Source organism: Cucurbita moschata, unplaced genomic scaffold, assembly GCF_002738365.1.
Source record: "Cucurbita moschata cultivar Rifu unplaced genomic scaffold, Cmos_1.0 Cmo_Scf00013, whole genome shotgun sequence".
Lineage (NCBI taxonomy): Eukaryota > Viridiplantae > Streptophyta > Magnoliopsida > Cucurbitales > Cucurbitaceae > Cucurbita > Cucurbita moschata.
In genome coordinates, this window is record NW_019268529.1 from 184,457 (window position 1) to 203,555 (window position 19,099).

Consider the following 19,099-nt stretch of genomic DNA (forward strand, 5'->3'; position numbering starts at 1 on the left):
AAATGGGTTTTTTTTAACTTGTTTTTAATTATTCCTGTTAGTCAGTTATAATTTCAAATTTTTACTGTGTAACATTTGAAATTTTGTTGGATAGAAATTTGTCTCAAACATAGAAGGTAAATAATTTGTAGTAATATTGTGAGTTTGGATTTCGATTATCACGTGCCCGGCACGCAGAATAAACATTCCCGCCGAAAATCACCGCTGGCGCTAAATGTAGCAATTCAAAATAGAATATAAATACAAGAAGCAGCATAGAAAAAATTGAATGGAGCCTATCACCAGAGGCACAGCCCCATTTGCAATTCCATCATAATTTCTCCAACTCCTAACCCTAGCAGAGATCTCTGAATTCGTCCAGAGTCCGACCGACTATCCATCATTGCAGCATAATCTTCTTCATCCCAACGCAAGAGCCCCAAAGAAGCCGCTCTCCGGGAAGGACATCAATGCACGATTCCAACTGCGATCTTCTTCAAACTTCCGATCCTCGCTCCTCCTTAAGGAAGCGAGATCATAAAAAATTAGCTGAGAAGTGGATTCATTCGATTCATTTGATTCTGCTCCTTATCCAGGTAAATTTGTCGAAGAACTTCAAGAATCCGTTTCTGATCTCTTCTGTAATTTCTTCAATCGGATCGAATCGAATCTCTTGGCGATTGGTTTCTGGCTCTTGCAAATGTGATTTGACAGTTTCTTTTACTTGATTCTCCTTCTACGCTCTTCTCTTCCATTCTTCTTTTCCTTTATCGATTTGCTAACATTTATGCTTATATTTTTTCTTCGAACGCAGTGAGTTCAGAGATCAAGGACGGAAGGAATTAGAGCAGTTCATTCAAGCGAGTTTCTGAAGGCGCCGAAGCACAACGACAATGTCGAACTTGCCGTCTTCGGATTCCGGCATGGTTCGAGTCCTCGGAATCTAACCAGCAGCGGCGCTCGAGACTCACGGATACCGACCAAGGTCAATTGGGCCGGTCCATTGAAATGTATTGGGCTACGAGAGCCAGGCCCATCCCAGCCCAGCCCAGCCCAAAAAGTAAGTACCCATAATCCATTTAAGAGAGTAGTAGTCTATTTTGTGATTTACACATGAGGCATGTGATTCCATCGCCCTTTCTTTCACTGTTTAGAAACCTTTACCTCAAACAACCAATGCCACGTCATCGCCGGGACCAATATCAGGCCAAAATTAAACGCAACCAATTTTTTTATTATTAAAAAATATTTGAATCTAGGCTTGATGAAGAGGAACCTTAGGGTTAGTGTAGTAATCATAACACATTTTTTTAAAAAAATAAAAAATAAAAAATAAAAAAATAAGTTTAGGAGGCAGTAGGGCGTTTGATGTGACTACCCATTGCGGCCATCCCATCGTCTCATTCAAGGCCGTGACACTGGATAAGCTAAAGGTAATTTCACGTGCCTGTGGGTCCTACCACATGTGGGGCTTCCTTCGATCTCCCACCAGTGGCATTTTAGGTATTACACTGCCCCAATTTTAATTTTGATTTATTGTAGAAATTGATAGAAATGGACAATCAAAATTTGGTGCATTTTAATTCTGTATTTGAAGGCAAGAGGTTGGGAAATTACCATTTTCTCCTTGTAATTTGGTGCATTATAATGGTTGGTTTGATGGGAGGCTATGTTTTCTAAAATTGTTGTATTGTAAGTAATTGATGTGTAGTACTTTTTGTGGTCAATTATTGGCATTCCCCTATCAACAAATCATACTCTTCTTTAAATAATTACAAAAGTTTAGGCTAATTTCTCTTTAAATAATTTTTCTCATTTCGAACTCAATGGAATAGATTCTAAATGGCGTGGAGTGAATAATATGTGAGGGTTCATTATTATTAGGACAACGAAGTGTCAATAATGAAGGAATTGAAGATAAAATATTGTAATTTTCATTTGATTCTTTAGTCATTTGTGTCTCCACATGGAATATGATACCAAATCCTGTTTTTCTAATAGAGATGGGACAATGATCCTCTTCCAAACCTCCAATTTTATTGTTTTGATCCTTATGCTACACTGGTTTTTAAATGTTTCAACAATTTAGTTCGTTTGATTGTCTTCGGGCCTTTCTTCTGATTTGTTGGATAGTTTCAGGTCTCAGAATTGCACTCTTGTGACAACGGAACACTGACCGTGTAACACTTGTTCTAACCCAGTAAACAAATTAGTTGTGAGAAATTCAGAGGTGTTTGGTGACTAGTCATACACCCCGTATTGACTCGAACGGGTATGTAAGAGGTGTTTGGAACTGGTATGTAGCCATAGACAACACGTCCTAAACAAGTATGACTCAGACATTGAACATATAATCATATAATGATGCAAAGAGGTGGCGGGGGGAGTCTCCAAAAAGAGGGGGCGACAGCAGGACAAGGTGATAGATTAGGGCAAATGGGTGCTCAATGAATTGGTCGGCAGACCCAACGACTCACAGTCTCCCTATTTTTCGCAACACCTTCATTAACCAAAAAATAAATAAAATTACAAACTTTGGTTTAAATTTTATTTCCCCGACAACCGCGAGAGCAAAAATTCTGAACCTCACAGACATCGACCTAGCTGGAATTAAAAAAAAAAAATGTTATTTCTTTTGTCTTTTTGTACGTTTTTCATTTCTGGGTTTGTTATACCTATTAATATATATATATTAATTATTATGTTTTAGACTTAGACTATTACCCACTTAATTTATTTTTACAATACCACTCTCCAAAATATATGTGTCAGAAGTTTAAAGCAAAGTCACGAGAGCTTATGTTCAAAGTGAACAATGTCATACTATTGTGGAGAGTCGTGTTCATCTAACATGATATCAGAGTCATGCCCCTAAACTTAGTCATGTCAATAGAATACTCAATGTCGAACAAAGAAAAAGGAGTCGAGCCTCCCGCTTCGAGGAGAGGTGTTGGATAAAAGTCCCATATCAGCTAATTTAAGGAATGATCATGAGTTTATAATCAAGAAATACTTGGTGCGAGTGAATTTGGGGAAGCCTAAATCAAATTCGCTCAAAGTGGACAATATTACAATTTTCTGGAGAGTCGAGTTTGCGACGAATGAAATGACCTCACTACCCTCCAAAGCCATCAAATCACATTGACTGGAATGTAAAAACAATAATATCGAGATTGGACCTAAGAAAATTTTGATTTTTTTTTTTTTTTTAAATGTGTCTTTTGTAATTATCTTTACATTAAAAATTATATTTTAAAGAATTTATTTATTTATATTATTTAAAAAGGGTTTTTTTTTTTTGGGTGAGTTAGTTTAATTAATTAGTGTTTTTAGTGAAGTGGATAATTCAGAAGTGCTTGAAAGTAAGGAAATTTATGATTATATATATAATTGTATATTTTGATATTGAGATGTTCATGCAGAGAGCTAATGGAGCCGTTGGAAAAACCGGTGCCGAAGTCGTCGCCTCTCGCGCCATTTCCTCGGGACTCGAGAGGATCGCTCGAGGTTTTTAATCCCTCCGCCACTTATACGTCGCGATCCATCAATTCCATTTCACGGCCGAACTCGACCTGGTCCAATTGGGTGGAGCCACGTAGCAGTGCGGAGTCGGACTCCACTAGACTCGCCGCCGTTCCGACCAGTAAGACCGGCGAGGATATCACGTCGTGGATGGCCTTCAAGGATTCGAATGCTTCACCACAATCCAACTCGCCACAAGCTCAGAAGACTATCTCGGCGATTCTCAGCGACAAATCGCCGCCGAAATCAGCGGGCGAAGTAGACTCTGCCACCTTACGTGCTGCCGAGTGGGGATTGGTACTGAAAACCGATACGGAAACTGGAAAACCGCAGGGCGTTGGAGTTCGAACTTCCGGCGGCGATGAACCGATTAACAAACTGGAGAATTCGAGAAGAACTTCGAATAACTCGGGGCGGAGTTCGGGCGACATGTCGGACGATGTGGGAAGAGAAAGAGGGTTTCCGAGAGTCTCTGAGGATTTGAAAGACGCTCTGTCGACATTTCAGCAAACATTTGTGGTTTCTGATGCTACGAAACCTGATTATCCGATTATGTACGCCAGTGCTGGATTCTTCAAGATGACTGGCTATACATCCAAGGAAGTTATCGGAAGAAATTGGTGAGTTTCTTCAAGCCATTTCCCCCAATTTTTTCTGTTTCAATTCTAATTTCAACTTTAAATATTACAAAAATTCTACGCGACATTATTTCAGAAACGATTTATATGGTTGAATTCATCCTTTTACGGAATTCTTAATAAGCTTCAATTTCAAATCGCAGAAGCAGCAAGCGAATTTCTATACGTCTATATTTGAATTCATCGTTTATTAACAGTTTCGAGTTCTGAACTATCTTCAATTTCAAGTAGCGAACGGAAACATAATGATTGAAGAAAGAAATTGACAGTTTGAGGAAGAGAAGTACTAAATTATTGAAGAGCTGTTCAAAATTCTGGCTAGAACTTGAACTTGGAGAATGAGATTTCATAAGAACAGCATATTTTCTTAGATAATTCATATTACGTTTCTTATTGAAGAATCTGTCGGTGATAGAAACTCTTAAAAACAAATCCCAGTTCGTTCTTAACCGTGGGGATTAAATTGGAGTGGCTTTTGCAGTCGATTTTTGCAGGGTGCAGATACAGACCCAGAAGATGTGGCCAAGATTCGAGAGGCTTTACAAGCTGGGACAAGTTACTGTGGGAGGTTGTTGAATTACAAGAAAGATGGGACCCCGTTTTGGAATTTGCTTACTATTTCACCTATCAAAGATGATGACGGCAAGGTTCTCAAATTCATTGGGTCAGTTCTTTATTTCTCTGTTTCTTTAGTGTTTTCAATTGGTCCCCTTGAAATTCTGCAGTTTTTTTCTTCGTCTTTTCCTTTCAATTCACTGCATTCTCTTCCTGTCTAGTCTTTGATTTAGAGCTTTTCCTTGATTTCACGAATGAGTTTGTTCTGTGCTGATAACACTGGTCCAACTGCTAGTAAATTTAGATGCCTTTGAAGCCATGAACTCCGATTACTGTATTATTTTGTTAATTAAGTCGAAAATTTAGATGTCTTTAATGTCTCATGAGAATAGTCGGGGTGCATACAAGTGTGCTTGAATAGTGACGGATGCTGTAAAAGAAAGCTTTCGAAGTCATATAGGTCGTGTCATACCATGTAGGTTGTGATATGTAGTATTTTGTTAATTAAGACGAACATCAAATTTAGACGTCTTTAAAGTCTCGTGAGAATAGTCGAGGTGCATACAAGCTGACTTGAATACTGACGGGTATCGTAAAAGAAAGCTTTCGAAGTCATATAGGTCGTGTCGTACCATGTAGGTTGCTATATGTAGTATATCGTTAATTAAGACGAACGACAAATTTAGATCTCTTTAAAGTCTCGTGAGAATAGTCGAGGTGCATACAAACTGACTTGTAAAAGAAAGCTTTTGAAGTTATATAGGTCCTATCGTACCCATGTAGATTGTGATATGTAGTGTTTTATTAATTAAGACGAACAGCAAGTTTAGATGTCTTTACATTCTCGTGAGAATAGTCGAGGTGCATACAAGATGGCTTGGATATCGTAAAAGAAAGCTTTCGAATTGATATAGGTCATGTCGTACGCATGTAAGTTGTGATCGTAATGAAAACAGGAAGATGAAAATTGAGATGCTTTTGATGTCACATAGCTATCGTTGGTAGGACGTGATGCAGATATGAAGTCACGGGAGTGTGTTTACGGAGAGGGAGAAATGAACTCAATTATGGGAAAATAATTCCAAAGCCATGAATTAAGGAGGGGGCAGTGTGGGTAAGATCTATGTCTGAGGAAGGGAAGATTATAGCATATGGGAATGCCAAATTCAAGCAGTTTTAATGAAAGAATATGATCTGTGCTACAACTTACAAAAACATATCACATGATGCCAACCATAAATTTCAACCAACTTTTCTTTTAATTGTCTTGCCCACTGGAGTGCTTGTCTTTGTCACTTTCCCTACTGATTCAATGGCTGATTGTGATAGAATGTGGGTCTTTGTTTCTCTGATGAAATCTTCACCCTCTGATCTTTGATGGACTGTGATTTATGATGGAAGAAGAATGTTGGTTAAGTGATTTTATGGTCGTTTTTAGCTCGAACCTCTTGGTCGAGCGTACGTTCACTTTCGTGTCTAATAAGTTCTTAATCTAATAATTTTTAAGTCTGGATGTGACAGAATGCAAGTAGAGGTGAGCAAACACACAGAGGGATTCAAAGATAAGATGGTTCGTCCTAATGGCTTGCCAGAATCGTTGATTCGTTATGATGGTATTATTGCTTCTCCTTCGTTCTTTGTCGCATTCATGATTTCTTTTGGGACCCCACGATTCAAAAGCCTGGAACCATCTAATTTAATTTGATGTTATTGGTAGCCCATTGTGCAAATATGTCTGGAAGAGATAAATAAATGAACTTTTTATTAGAAGAAGATGAATTTTTACTGTTTGAATCTGAAACTTATAAAACTTTTGTTTCTATCCCAATTAAGAGAGAAATTTAACCCACCATGGAAGCTTCCAACTTCTGTTGATATTTTCCATGAACATGTAATATCCATTTGTCACAAATATATTTGGCTGTTAAAAAAAAATTAATGTGTAAAATATGAATTTGGGTCGGATTGGTTGCTGTAAATTTTGGGTAATTTTGAGATACAATTTGGGTAATTTCATTGCAGCCCGTCAAAAGGATATGGCTACCAGTTCGGTAACGGAGCTTGTGCAGGCGGTGAAAATGCCTGGGTCTGTGTCTGTAAGTGAATCTAGGCCACGGGCTCTAAGTGAATCTATGAACCGCCGGTCAGTAAGAAAATCCGGCGGCGGTGGCGGCGGAGGCGACGGCGGAGATGAGACATATAGACTTGAAGCTGCTATGGTTAGGCGAAAGTCAGAGAGTGCAGCAGCTTCAACTGGACGACGTAGAAGGTCGATGGAGCGTATCAATGAGCTGCCGGAGACGAAACCCAAAATGTATAGCCGTCGTTCATTTATAGGGTACGATTTCTTTTTCTTTATTTTTTTAGGTAAATATAATATATATTATTATAATCACACATTTAAATTTTTTTTTTTTTGCAAAGAACCAAAAATATTCCAATGATATCATACGGAGACTTGATAGTGTACCATCTAGGATATTGACACCAACGACGGAATAGTGTACCATCTAAGATGTTGGCCCCAATAAACAAAGATGAATTTGGATTCTTACAAAATATTCTCGACTACAGTTATTTTTTTAATTAGATAAATTTAAATGAACTTATTAATATAAGTAATATAGTTCTCTTCTCAGTAGAATTAATTGAAATATTGGGTTATTTAAATTAATTAAATACAATAAAATAATTCTCATATGTACGGATTCAGGTGAAAAGTGGAGTACAATTAATATATGAAGACAAATATAAAATAAATGAAAATTAGAAATATTAATTATAGGGGTGATTTAATACGTTATTTAAATTCTACATAATTTTCAGCTTTTTTTTTTTATTTTTTTTATTTTTTTTATGGACTAAATTCAAAGTTTCTCATATAATGTCTTCTTATTATTAAGGTTTGTGAGGAAAAGTCAATCAAATTCTGAAAGCTTCAACATTGAAAATTGTTCGGAGGATGATAACGAGAGCGATGATGATGATGAGAGACCAGATAGTGTAGACGACAAAGTAAGACAAAAGGAAATGAGGAAGGGTATTGATTTAGCGACCACCCTCGAACGTATAGAGAAAAACTTCGTCATCACTGATCCGAGACTCCCCGACAATCCCATTGTAAGATTCTTTTACTTCTATTCTTACGAGTCCAACTCCACCGCTAGCAGATAACACTATCTGCTATCGGTAGGGTTAGGCTTAAGTAACACATATGTAACGAAAGTAGGAGTTTAATGTTGATTATTCATTTCAGATATTTGCTTCTGATAGCTTCCTGGAGCTGACTGAGTACAGTAGAGAGGAAATCTTGGGAAGAAATTGCAGGCATGTTCAAGCTTCTTCCTCTTCACAAAACCCTGCTTCCAAATTTTAGCTTTACACTATCTGTTGCTATTCTGGATGTTGTAGGTTCCTGCAAGGTCCTGAAACCGATCGAGCAACTGTCAAGAAAATAAGAGATGCAATTGACAACCAAACTGAAGTTACAGTGCAGCTTATTAACTACACCAAAACTGGTCTGCTTGAATTCCTGTGATGTTTGTTTAAGTTATTTAGAACTTCTTTTTCTTATTTAATCTCAATTCAGGTAAGAAGTTTTGGAATCTGTTTCATCTACAACCTATGCGTGACCAGAAGGTACTCGTTTCTGAAGACATTAACTTGTTTAACTTTTGATATCTCGTATTATATGGATGAGTGTGAGATCCCACATCGGTTGGGGAGGAGAACGAGACATCCTTTATGAGGGTGTGGAAACCTCTCCCTAGCAGGCACGTTTTAAAAACTTTGAGGGGAAGCTTGAAAGGAAAAACCCAAAGAGGACAATATCGGTTAAAGGTGAGCTTGGACTGTTACAAAATGGTATCAGATCTAGACACCGGGCGATGTGCCAGCGAGGAGGCTAAACCCGAAAGGACACGTGTGCCAGCAAGAACACTGCATTCCAAAGGGGGTGGATTGGGGGGTTCCACATCGATTGGAGAGTGGAACTAGTGCCATCGAGGACACTGAACCTTGAAGGGTGTGGATTGTGAGATCCCATATCAGTTAGGGAGTAGAACGTAATTTTTATTTATTTATTTATGTGACTAACATGACTGTACTTTTGAGCTGAAAAGGAAAGTACTTTCTTGTGCAAACAGGGGGAAGTCCAGTATTTTATTGGAGTACAACTTGACGGGAGTCAGCACGTCGAACCGCTAAGCAATTGCATATCGGAAACTACTGCAAAAGAGGGCGAAAAATTGGTCAGATGTTAATTTTGCACAAGAAAAATGCTAAAGAATGACATGTATTTCATTTAACTAAGAGTGTTGTTGGAAGGGTTCTTCTGCATTTCACGGTCTTGTGACTTGTTTACTGATTGTCCACTGGCCAGGTAAAAGAAACTGCTGAAAATATTGATACGGCGGCTAGAGAACTTCCCGATGCCAATTTGGTACGTGAAATCCATGTATACATCTCTTGAAACAATTTGAAGTTTCAGTTTCTGACAAGAAATCTCTGCAACCTACAGACACCAGAAGATTTATGGGCAAATCATTCTAAAGTGGTCAAACCAAAACCTCACAGAAAGGATAGTGCTTCTTGGAAAGCTTTCCAGAAGGTAATGTTTAGTTTATTTTCACCTCTTTGCCTGAATTTGAATTTTTACCGTTGGATCGTAAATAGTTCGAGCTGTCTTGCAATCAGATCTTGAGGATTGTTGGGAGAGGAGTCCCACGTCGGCTAATTAAGGAGTTGATCATGGACTTATAAGTAAGGAATACTATCTCCACTGGTATGAGGCCTTTTGCGGAAACCAAAAGCAAAGCCATGAGAGCTTATGCTCAAAATGGACAATATCATACCATTGTGGAGAGTTGTAGTTTCTAACATGGTATCAGAGCTATGCTCTTAACTTAACCATGTCAATAGAAACCTCAAATGTCAAACAAAGAAGTTGTGAGTCTAGAAGGTGTAGTCAAAAGTGACTCAAGTGTCGAACAAATGGTGTATTTTGTTTGAGGGTTCCATAGAAGAAGTCGAGCCTTGATTAAGGGGAGGCTGTTCGAGGGCTCCATAGGCCTCAAGGGAGGTAGGATGGTGTACTTTGTTCGAGGGGAGGATTGTTGGGAGAGGAGTCCCACATTGGCTAATTAAGAAGTTGATCATGAGTTTATAGGTAAGGAATACTATCTCCATTCATAGGATGCCTTTTGGGAAACCAAAAGCATAGCCACGAGAGCTTATACTTAAAGTGAATAATATCACACCATTGTGGAGAGTCGTGGTTTCTAAGACCAGATTCTCACAAATAATTGTAACTCGGATGTAGTGTTTGTGGAATCACGTCTTCCCGTTCCTAGATTTACACAAATTTTTAGGCAATATATGTACATATGCTTGTGATTTCTCTACGGGGCTCATTGCATAATCTGTTCTTGAATTTTCGCTATTGTCATTTTCGTTGACTAATGTTAGTTATCCTCTTATGGTACAGATTTTAGACAGTGGAGAACAGATAGGACTGAAACATTTCAAGCCGGTTAAACCTTTGGGATCAGGTGATACTGGCAGGTTTGTGTTGTTTCTATCACGTTGGTTTAGTATATATTTGTGAGATCCCATATTGGTTGGAGAAGGGAACGAAACATTTCTTATAAGGGTGTGGAAACCTCTCCCTAGTAGACGCGTTTTAAAACCATGAGGTTGACTGCGATACGTAACGGACTCAAACGGACAATATCTACTAACAATGAGCTTAAGCTGTTACAATATTTATCAATAAGCGACCACGAATCACTATATCATTTGTTTACATTGTCGGCTGCAGTGTGCATTTAGTAGAACTGTGTGGGACTGATCAGTATTTTGCCATGAAGGCAATGGACAAGGGTGTTATGCTTAACCGCAACAAGGTTTTGAAAAATCTCTCTTTTAATGCTTCATTTGATAAGCAAAGTATTTATAACTTTGGCTATGAATTTCTTCTACTTTGTCTTGGAAAAAACTCTGTTCTGTTTTGCTGTACAGGTGCATAGAGCTTGCGCCGAGAGGGAAATACTCGACAAGTTGGATCATCCTTTTCTTCCTGCGTTATATGCTTCATTTCAGGTTAGAAAGTTACCGACATTTTCGACATTGTCGACAGTGGGCAGAACACAACAACTTCTTTCAGCTGTTAAAACGACACAGACTGTTGACTTATTCTTTGTTTTTCAGACAAAAACACATGTTTGTCTTATAACTGATTACTGCCCTGGTGGAGAACTCTTTCTGCTTTTGGAGAGACAACCTAGAAAGGTTTTAAAGGAAGATGCTATAAGGTAAACTAAACCAAAGCTTGACTATAATAATCCAAGCTCAAACCCTCTGCCAGTAGATATTGTCATCTTTGAGCTTTCTTTTTCGGACTTCCCTTCAAAGTTTTTAAAATGCGTCTGCTAGGGAGAGGTTTCCACACTCTTATAGAAAATGCTTCGTTCTCCTCCTAAACCGATGTAGGATCTCACAATCCACCCCCTTCGAGGTTCAGTGTCCTCGTTGGTACTCGTTCCCCTCTCCAACCGATGTGGGATCTTACAATCCACCCTCTTTGTATGCCCAGTGTCCTCGCTGACACTCGTTCCTCTCTCCAATTGACGAGGGATCTCACTTTGACATTCTAACGCTTTATTCATGAACCAAAGTTGGATCTTTCTAGCAATTGGCTAATGTAAACTTGAGAATCTTTTAGGCCCGATCTGATAACCATTTTGTTTTTATTCTCTGTTTTAGACATCTTCGCTTATAAATACTACTTCCTTCTACGTGTTTCTTTGCATTGTCTCAAGCCACACTTTGAACACAAAGATAAAAACGAAATGGTTATGAAACGGAGCCTTAGTAACGTGCGGTGAATGTGGATGGATGTAGGTTTTATGCTGCTGAAGTTCTCATTGCATTAGAGTATCTTCATTGTCAAGGGATAATTTACAGAGATCTGAAGCCTGAGAATGTTCTACTCCGGGGAGACGGACACGTGACGTTGACGGATTTTGACTTGTCATGTTTGACTGCTTCCAAACCTCAGGTTTCCCAAATACTTGTGATATAATTTAGGAACCATTTTTCATCATCAGTCATTTTGGCTATAGAAATTCTCTTGATGTGAATTCTGTCATCTGCAGCTTTTGTTTCCAACGACGAATGAGAAGAAAAAACGCTCAAGATCTCAACAGACTCCGATCTTTATAGCTGAACCTATGCGAGCATCGAACTCATTCGTCGGCACTGAAGAGTACATAGCACCGGTTTGTACTACTTGCAAATACTTTTCCATATCTAAAATAAGAAAATCAAACTACGACTCGAAATAACAAATATTTGGACTTTAAAATTTGTTCGTCTTCACTATATTAGAGTGTATGATTTGAACACTGAGAATCTTTGTTCCTTTATATGTTGTGTAATCAGTGAAGTTCAACGTCATTGTTATCATCGAGGTCTAATTTTGTAGGAAATCATCACTGGGGCTGGCCATACTAGTGCAGTGGACTGGTGGGCTTTGGGTAATTTTCATGATGCTCTTATCTGATTGAAAATGTTTTGAGGATTATATTTTGATTTTGATTGCTTATATATGTTCTTGGATGGTTTAAAAATTTAGGTGTCCTCCTATATGAGATGCTCTATGGATACACACCCTTTAGGGGGAAGACGAGGCAAAAGACTTTTGCCAACGTTCTTCATAAGGATCTTAAATTTCCCAAAAGTATATCGGTAAAGACTTTTGATCCGAGCAAAATATTAGTAGATTTATAACAAGTTTCAAAGTTTTGATGTTCGATATTAGGAAACCACGAACCTCTATAATGATATGATATTATGTACTTTGAATATAAGCTCTTGTGATGTTACTTTTGATTTCTCTGAAAGGTATCATACTAATGCAGATAACATTCCTTACTTAAAAACGCATGATCTTTCTGATGACATATACAAATCTATAATGTGAAAACTTTCAAACGTTGCGTTTCAGGCAAGTCTCAATGCAAAGCAATTAATCTTCAGATTATTGCAAAGAGATCCCAAAACTCGATTGGGTTCTCAACAAGGAGCTAATGAAATCAAACGACATCCGTTCTTCCGAGGCATCAATTGGGCGCTCGTTCGCTGCATGGTAAACTACTACAAACTTAATCTCAAGAGAGCTTTATTTTCTGCTCATGCTCATGAGAAGCTTCCATTTCCTAACATGTCGGGTTACATTTCAGAAACCTCCCGAGCTCGAAGCGCCTCTCTTCCCGACCACCGATGCCGAAAAAGAAGGTAATAAGGCATCAGATTTTGATGGAAAAGATGTTGAACTCAGTGTTTTCTGACAAGTTCCCTTTCTTTGTTTGATTGGTTTAGAATGTCAAATTCTTTTAGGCTTCACAGCTTTAAATATTGAAAGCTTGTTTAGTGTTTATTTAATCTCTACCCAATGTAATAAGAATATTGTAAGGTGGTGGTGATTGGCTAAATAATCTCTTAGCTCTGCTTTCTTAAATAATATAGTCAAGAAAATTTTAAAAAATATTTTTAAATTTTTGTTTTTATTTTGAGAATTTATGAAAATAGGTGTAATTTCTGTATAAAACACGAGAGAATTTAATGAAACCTAAGGATAATATTGTAATTTTTGAAAGAATGTCCGTATTTTTTAAATAAAGGATAAAGTTAAGAGTATTTTTTTTAGAATTTAAACCTAAATTTATTTAAAACTATACCAAACGAGTTGAAAAATATATTTAAATTAAAATGTTAAAATAAATATTTGGTATATTATTAAATGAGAAAAATATAATTATTATATTTGATATAATAAATATTAAAATAATTAATATATATTTATATCTTAAATAAAAATACATTTAACATTCAAAATAGTTAAATTTATATTAGAATATATTTAAATATCACTTAAAAGATTTTTTAAAAGATTTTTCAATTTTCTGCCCAATAGAATTCTTCCAAATTTAATTTTTTAAAAAAAATTAATTGATATATAAATTAAAAATTTCCATATATTTTACCTATTTTATATAAGTATTTATTTATTTATTTCCCTTTAAAACCCTAAAATTCGGCGGTGTGTTTTTTGGTTTCCCAACCTGACAAGGGGACCGATAAATTCTTCCTTAAACCCTAAAATCGTTAGTGTGAGAGGGCGATGAAGACGATCACAGGAAATGTGGTTTCTTCGAAGCCAATCTCCCTTTCCAAAGCGGCGTCCACTCTCTCCTCCTTTCTCTCCGTCGATAATGGCGCTTCGAAAGCGCTCTGTGCCTACCTGAGACGCGCCTCTGCCTCCTTCAACGAGTTAAAGCAGCTTCATAAGGACCTCAAGTCTTCGCGGTCCGATCGGAATCCCCGACATCACGGATTCGAGGTTTCAAGTGGTTTAGAGGCTGCTGTAGATAGTTCACATCGGATCGAAAACGGTGAGAGGATCAAATCTTCTGTAAATGAGAGCAAAAGCGGGAAGAAGCGGCGGGAGAGTAGGGATCGGAATGAGAACGAGCAGGATGGGAAAACAGCAATGGCAAGCGGTGGGAATGGTGATTTTGAGGATGTAGTGGGTGAAGATGGAAAGAGAAGGAGCGACGAATTGAAGACTGAAATTGAAGAAAAACCTAGCCGAAGAGTCGAGGTCGATGTGAAATCAAGCGATAGAGATGAGAGCGTTGTAGGAATTGAGAAGAAGAAAAAAAAGCACAAGAAAAAGAGCAAGGATGGAGAAGATGAACGTGATGCTGAAGTCGGGCAAAGTTACGGTAAATCGCAAACTAGTGCTAATAATGGCGAGACTGAAGCTACTGAAGATTTCATTGAGAACAATGTAGGAAGGGGAAAAGATAGAAAGAAGCATAAGGACAAGAATAATTTGGGGGATGAAAAGAGGACAAAGAAGGACAATGATGATGAAACAGGTCTTGTGGAGCTGTCGACTAAGGATAAGAAGAAGAAGAAGAAGAAGAAGAAGAACAGGGAAGAAGATGATGACGATCTTCAAAATAACGGTGGTGGGGCTATAGAGAAAGAGAAAATGCCAGTTTCGGATTGCCAAGAACTGAAAAGGAAAGAAAGTAAGAAGAGGAAAAATGGAGACTTGGAAGAAGGGGTAGATGATGGTTCAGAGGAGCAGCAGGGTACAAAGAGAAGGAAAAGAAAGTCATGAGACAAGCAAGGATGAACTTGTAACTCATTATTTGTTAGGAGTTGATGAAGTCTCTGTATTGGAAGATCCCATGTGCTCACAGCTTATTGGAAAGTCTGTTTACTAATTGCTATCAATGGTAATAGTTTTGATGCTTCATATCATCGTTCTATTTTGATTACTTATACCAATTTTATCTATCAATTTAGGAAGCTTATGAAAATTTGAGTTCACCCTTCTGGCCTTCGGTTTAGTTTGTCATTGATTTTCTGAGCTATTTGATTAATGAAAGCTTTCCATGTTCTTGATTGTTTTTCCATGTCTGTTGTGGGTACTTATGTTTTTGTTTCAATGAGGAGCCCATTGATCTCCGATGTGTTTATTGCAAGAAGCAAACAACAACTGCGTGGAAGGCAGCTGCTATATGCGAAGGAAATGTAGAAGGTACATGATTTGATGCATATTTATAGCATTGCATCAGGTAACTCTCAGCTGTTATGAACATTGTTTTGAGTTAATGATAAAAGCTAATGTATTCCTATTCGATCCAGAGATGGATCAGCCTGCATTGCCCAAATGGTTTTGTGCTTGTATCTCATTATGAAAACTGTTGTTCTTTGAGTCATCGATCTTGGACCAACAAGTATACCATGGAGTGTCTGCTGCCCCTCCTTTGAGAAGGGTATTGCATGCCTTAAAAGAAGCCTTTATCTAGTGGTGCCCATCTGTAGCAAAGCTTGCTAGAACTTTCACCTAGAACTTTCACCGCTTTGTTAATTAGATGTAACAGCCCAAGCCCTACCGCGAGTAGATATTGTCTCATTTGGGCTTTCCCTTTTAGGCTTCCCTTCAAAATTTTAAAACGCCTATGTTAGGAAGCTTTAGGTCTCAAAATGATTCAAAAACTGATAAACGGCAGTCCGTCCTTTTGTCATAGGAATAGAACTGGAAGTTCATGTAGTCTATTGGATGTCCATACTTCCTCCACCACAAGGCGAATGGTGCTATGGGTGCAAATGAAATAACATTTTGACGTTTGAGATGGAGTAGAAGCTGTGACCTATTCCCTCAGTGAACATATTGGAGTTTGCTTTGAAGTGTTCATATTCAATTCCTCAAATCCATATAGGATCCATACTCCTTCCCTCGGTAAACCTATTAGGGAAGGAATATCTGCTTTGAAGTGTTCATAATCCATACAGGATCATACTCCTACTTTCCCAAGATTTAGGGGATTTGGGTTTGAAGTATGCAAGTTCTTTGCCTCCTGTATCACCCTCAAGACTGATTGCGAACTTAACGTTCGAATCCTGGGCCTTGATCGAAGAAACAGAAGAATCGCTCATAAATTTCAAACTTTCTCGAATGGCTTCTGATAATTAGCATCGTTTGTGGCTTGCGAGGGCGAAGAACAAATCGTCATTAAGCAATGTGTTGATTATTCCAAGAAGACAGTCTTTTTTGGCTCTAATTACAGCTTCTATGAATCTGTATAAGCCAACACTTTCTAATATAGTGTATTGATTACAAATATGTTAAAACATTTAACATTGATTGGGTTATTTAACACTTCAATATTTATCTTTTTTTATAAAATGAAATTACAATCCTCTTATGAATGTTTTCATTGAAATTGTTTATTTTTAATAATGTATATTTGATAAAGATATTTCTGTAAAAAGAAAACACTTTTAATCATTTAAAATTATTCTAGAATCATTACAAACATACTGTAAATTATAATTGTTTCCAAATGTGTTTGTTTTCAGCAGTAATTTAATTGAATACAAGTTAAAAATAAGCTTGTTTACAAGACTACAAAAATAAGATTAATAATTGAATACTTTAGAGATTTAAAAGCTGTCCACTAAATTAAACCTTCGAGGTCGTGGCTTGTTGGCTTTGTGGGAGCAAACTTAGTGTTACTCATGCAAGTCACAGGTTCGATCTGTAAAGGTGCCAAGAATCAACAAATTCCACTAATAATTATAATGACTGATTTATGTTGAGGTATTCTAAAATACCTTTTTGGAGATTGGTCAGATTTCAAACGAATAACTCGATTATTAATTTGTTTATAATCACCTGTAAAAAAAAAAAAAAAAAAAAAACTTAATAAATACTAATATTTATTTTCTAAGAAATAAAAAAATACTTATAATTAATAATAAGTAATTAATAGAACCGCGTGTAATTAAAATTAATGAGAAGAGAAAGTTAAGATATAATAACAATTTTGCTGAAAAAATTTATATTTACTTTAAGTAGTTTAAAAGTAAGCGATAAGTTACCAAAACTGATCGCGGCATGTTGGCTTGGTGATGGAAATGAGGTGGGCCTTGTTTATCATCAACGTCACAGGTTCGATCCGTTTGGTGAAGTGAAAAGGAAGAAAAACAATTCAAGATGTATAATGCCAAGGTATTCCAAAATACCTTTTATTTATATAATAATATTTAAAATAAAAAGTAATTTTTTATATAAAACAATATATTTAATAATTGAATTATAAATTTAATCTATATAATTAAAAATTTTCTTTAAGAAGAATTAAAGATATAATAACAATTTTGCAATTTTGTAAGTGAAGAATGAATGCTTGTAGAATTTTCTTTGCCTTAGAACATGGAATAGGTTGAATTGGAATATTTGGAACACAGTGATCCTTATTTTCTTTGGGTTTTTCCTTTCGAGCTTTACCCACAACGTTTTAAAACATTAGAGAGAAGTTTCCACCCCTACTTTATTCCCCTTTTTAACCCACGTGAGTTCTCACATTAGAGCTTTGGGTCTCAAAATGATTCAAAAATTGAGAAGCTGTGATCTTTTTGTCACTGGAATAGAACTGGAAGTTCACGTGTATTGGATGTCCATACTTCCTCCACAAGGCTAAGTAATAAGATCAGAAGATGTTGTCCTCAAATAGTGTTAGGTCGCAATCTTGTGGCAGTGGGACAACGATTGTGGGATACTTGTTCTAATCTAGGAACAAGTTTGCCGTGAGAAATTTAGATTTCATAGACAACGTCGGCATATGATCGGGTCTTGGGTCATGTTTGTAATAAATGTTTTAGAAAACGTGAGCGAGGAAATACGCTTGAAAAAAACAAAAAAAAACAATGTTATATGATTATAAGCAAATAAAGAAACATCATGTCTTCAATACGGGTGTAAACATGATTTTGGTGAATAGTCAATCATACACTCCCGTATTGACATAACATGAAATAGTAAAGGTCTAGACCTATCTAAAATAAAAGCACGAAAAAGGGGTTTGCAATGGACATGTGACCATGAACAAGCATGACCGAGACATCCAACGTGTGGAATTCATAGAGAGTCATACTCCTTCCCCTCGGTAGTAAACATATTAGGGGCTACTTTAACCTAAGATTTATTGGATTTGGGGTTGAAGTATGCAAGTTATTTGCCCACTGTATCCCGGGGACTGATTTCGAACTTGATGTTCGAATCCCGAGCCTTGATTGAAGAAACATTAAACATATTTAAATAAAGCTGTCCAACAGATATAACCTTCTACGGTTGTGGCTTGTTGGCTTTGTGGGGGCGAACCTGGTGTTTCTCCCCCGCGCAAGGTCACGGGTTCGATTCATGAAGGTGCAAAGAACCATTGGGAAACCCAGAAAACAGATATTGCTGATTTATGTCAGGTATTCCAAAATACCTTTTTTTTTTTTTCTTTTTGGAGATTGTCAAATTTCAAGAAAATATTTTAATAAATAATAAATATACGACACAACTCAATAATAATGACGTATGTATATATATTTAGTAATTGAATTAATTAAAAAAACACAATTGCAGTGCAATTAAAACTAGTTTGGCATTTTTTTATAAAAAAAAAAAATTTAACAAATTATCTGAAAATAACTTTTCCAAATAGTGTTTACAAACATAAAATTTTAATTTAGTCGAATATAAATTATAAAAAAATTATTATTTATAAATTAAAAAATAAGCTGAAAGTTACCAACGCTCCTCGTGGCTTGTTGGCTTGGTGATGGAATTGAGAGGTGTCTCAGTTGGTCGCCATGTCGCAGGTTCGATCCGTCGTGTGGTACTGAGAAGGAAATAAATAAATAAATATAGGATGATGATTTATGCCCAGGTATTCCAAAATACCTTTTCTTGGATATTTTTAAAAATCAAAATAATTTTCATTTTCCTTACAAATATGACATTAATATTTTTATTATTAAAAAATAAGGTTACTAAT

At 36.8% G+C, this 19,099-nt stretch overlaps 2 protein-coding genes and 1 long non-coding RNA gene across 5 annotated transcripts; all 3 read left to right on the forward strand.

Moving 5' to 3' along the window:
• The first annotated feature begins 266 nt into the window (after nt 1-266).
• Nucleotides 267-1,288, forward strand: LOC111451651. The gene is made up of 2 exons (XR_002712011.1): nt 267-575; nt 794-1,288. It is a non-coding gene; the product is annotated as an uncharacterized LOC111451651 (long non-coding RNA).
• Nucleotides 1,289-3,306: 2,018 nt separating this feature from the next.
• On the forward strand, nt 3,307-13,209 carry LOC111451079 (phototropin-1-like). The gene is made up of 21 exons (XM_023091343.1): nt 3,307-4,121; nt 4,621-4,803; nt 6,216-6,307; nt 6,717-7,032; nt 7,598-7,814; nt 7,951-8,021; nt 8,106-8,212; nt 8,284-8,333; nt 8,840-8,944; nt 9,076-9,135; nt 9,214-9,303; nt 10,180-10,256; nt 10,513-10,597; nt 10,713-10,793; nt 10,902-11,005; nt 11,595-11,751; nt 11,849-11,971; nt 12,178-12,229; nt 12,328-12,440; nt 12,700-12,840; nt 12,935-13,209. Exons 1-21 carry the CDS (start codon nt 3,409-3,411, stop codon nt 13,040-13,042), a joined length of 3,045 nt encoding a protein of 1,014 aa, XP_022947111.1. The 5' UTR covers nt 3,307-3,408; the 3' UTR covers nt 13,043-13,209.
• A 555-nt stretch (nt 13,210-13,764) lies between these two features.
• On the forward strand, nt 13,765-15,439 carry LOC111451081 (DEAD-box ATP-dependent RNA helicase 42-like). 3 transcript variants are annotated; one of them, XM_023091345.1, is made up of 2 exons: nt 13,765-15,001; nt 15,222-15,439. In XM_023091345.1, exon 1 carries the CDS (start codon nt 13,876-13,878, stop codon nt 14,881-14,883), a length of 1,008 nt encoding a protein of 335 aa, XP_022947113.1. In that variant the 5' UTR covers nt 13,765-13,875; the 3' UTR covers nt 14,884-15,001; nt 15,222-15,439. The 3 variants fall into 3 exon arrangements, with proteins under 3 accessions (XP_022947113.1, XP_022947114.1, XP_022947115.1); XM_023091346.1 differs by having other exon boundaries at nt 15,255-15,439; XM_023091347.1 differs by lacking the exon at nt 15,222-15,439 and having other exon boundaries at nt 13,765-14,741; nt 14,784-15,175.
• The last annotated feature ends 3,660 nt before the right edge of the window (nt 15,440-19,099 follow it).

Coding starts and splice junctions, on each gene's coding strand:
- LOC111451079 (XM_023091343.1), top strand. CDS start 3,409: ATGGAGCCGTTGGAAAAACCGGTGCCGAAGTCGTCGCCTCTCGCGCCA. Junction 10,257..10,512: donor GGATCAGGTGATACTGGCAG/GTTTGTGTTGTT, acceptor TGTCGGCTGCAG/TGTGCATTTAGTAGAACTGT. Junction 12,230..12,327: donor AGTGGACTGGTGGGCTTTGG/GTAATTTTCATG, acceptor TTAAAAATTTAG/GTGTCCTCCTATATGAGATG.
- LOC111451081 (XM_023091345.1), top strand. CDS start 13,876: ATGAAGACGATCACAGGAAATGTGGTTTCTTCGAAGCCAATCTCCCTT.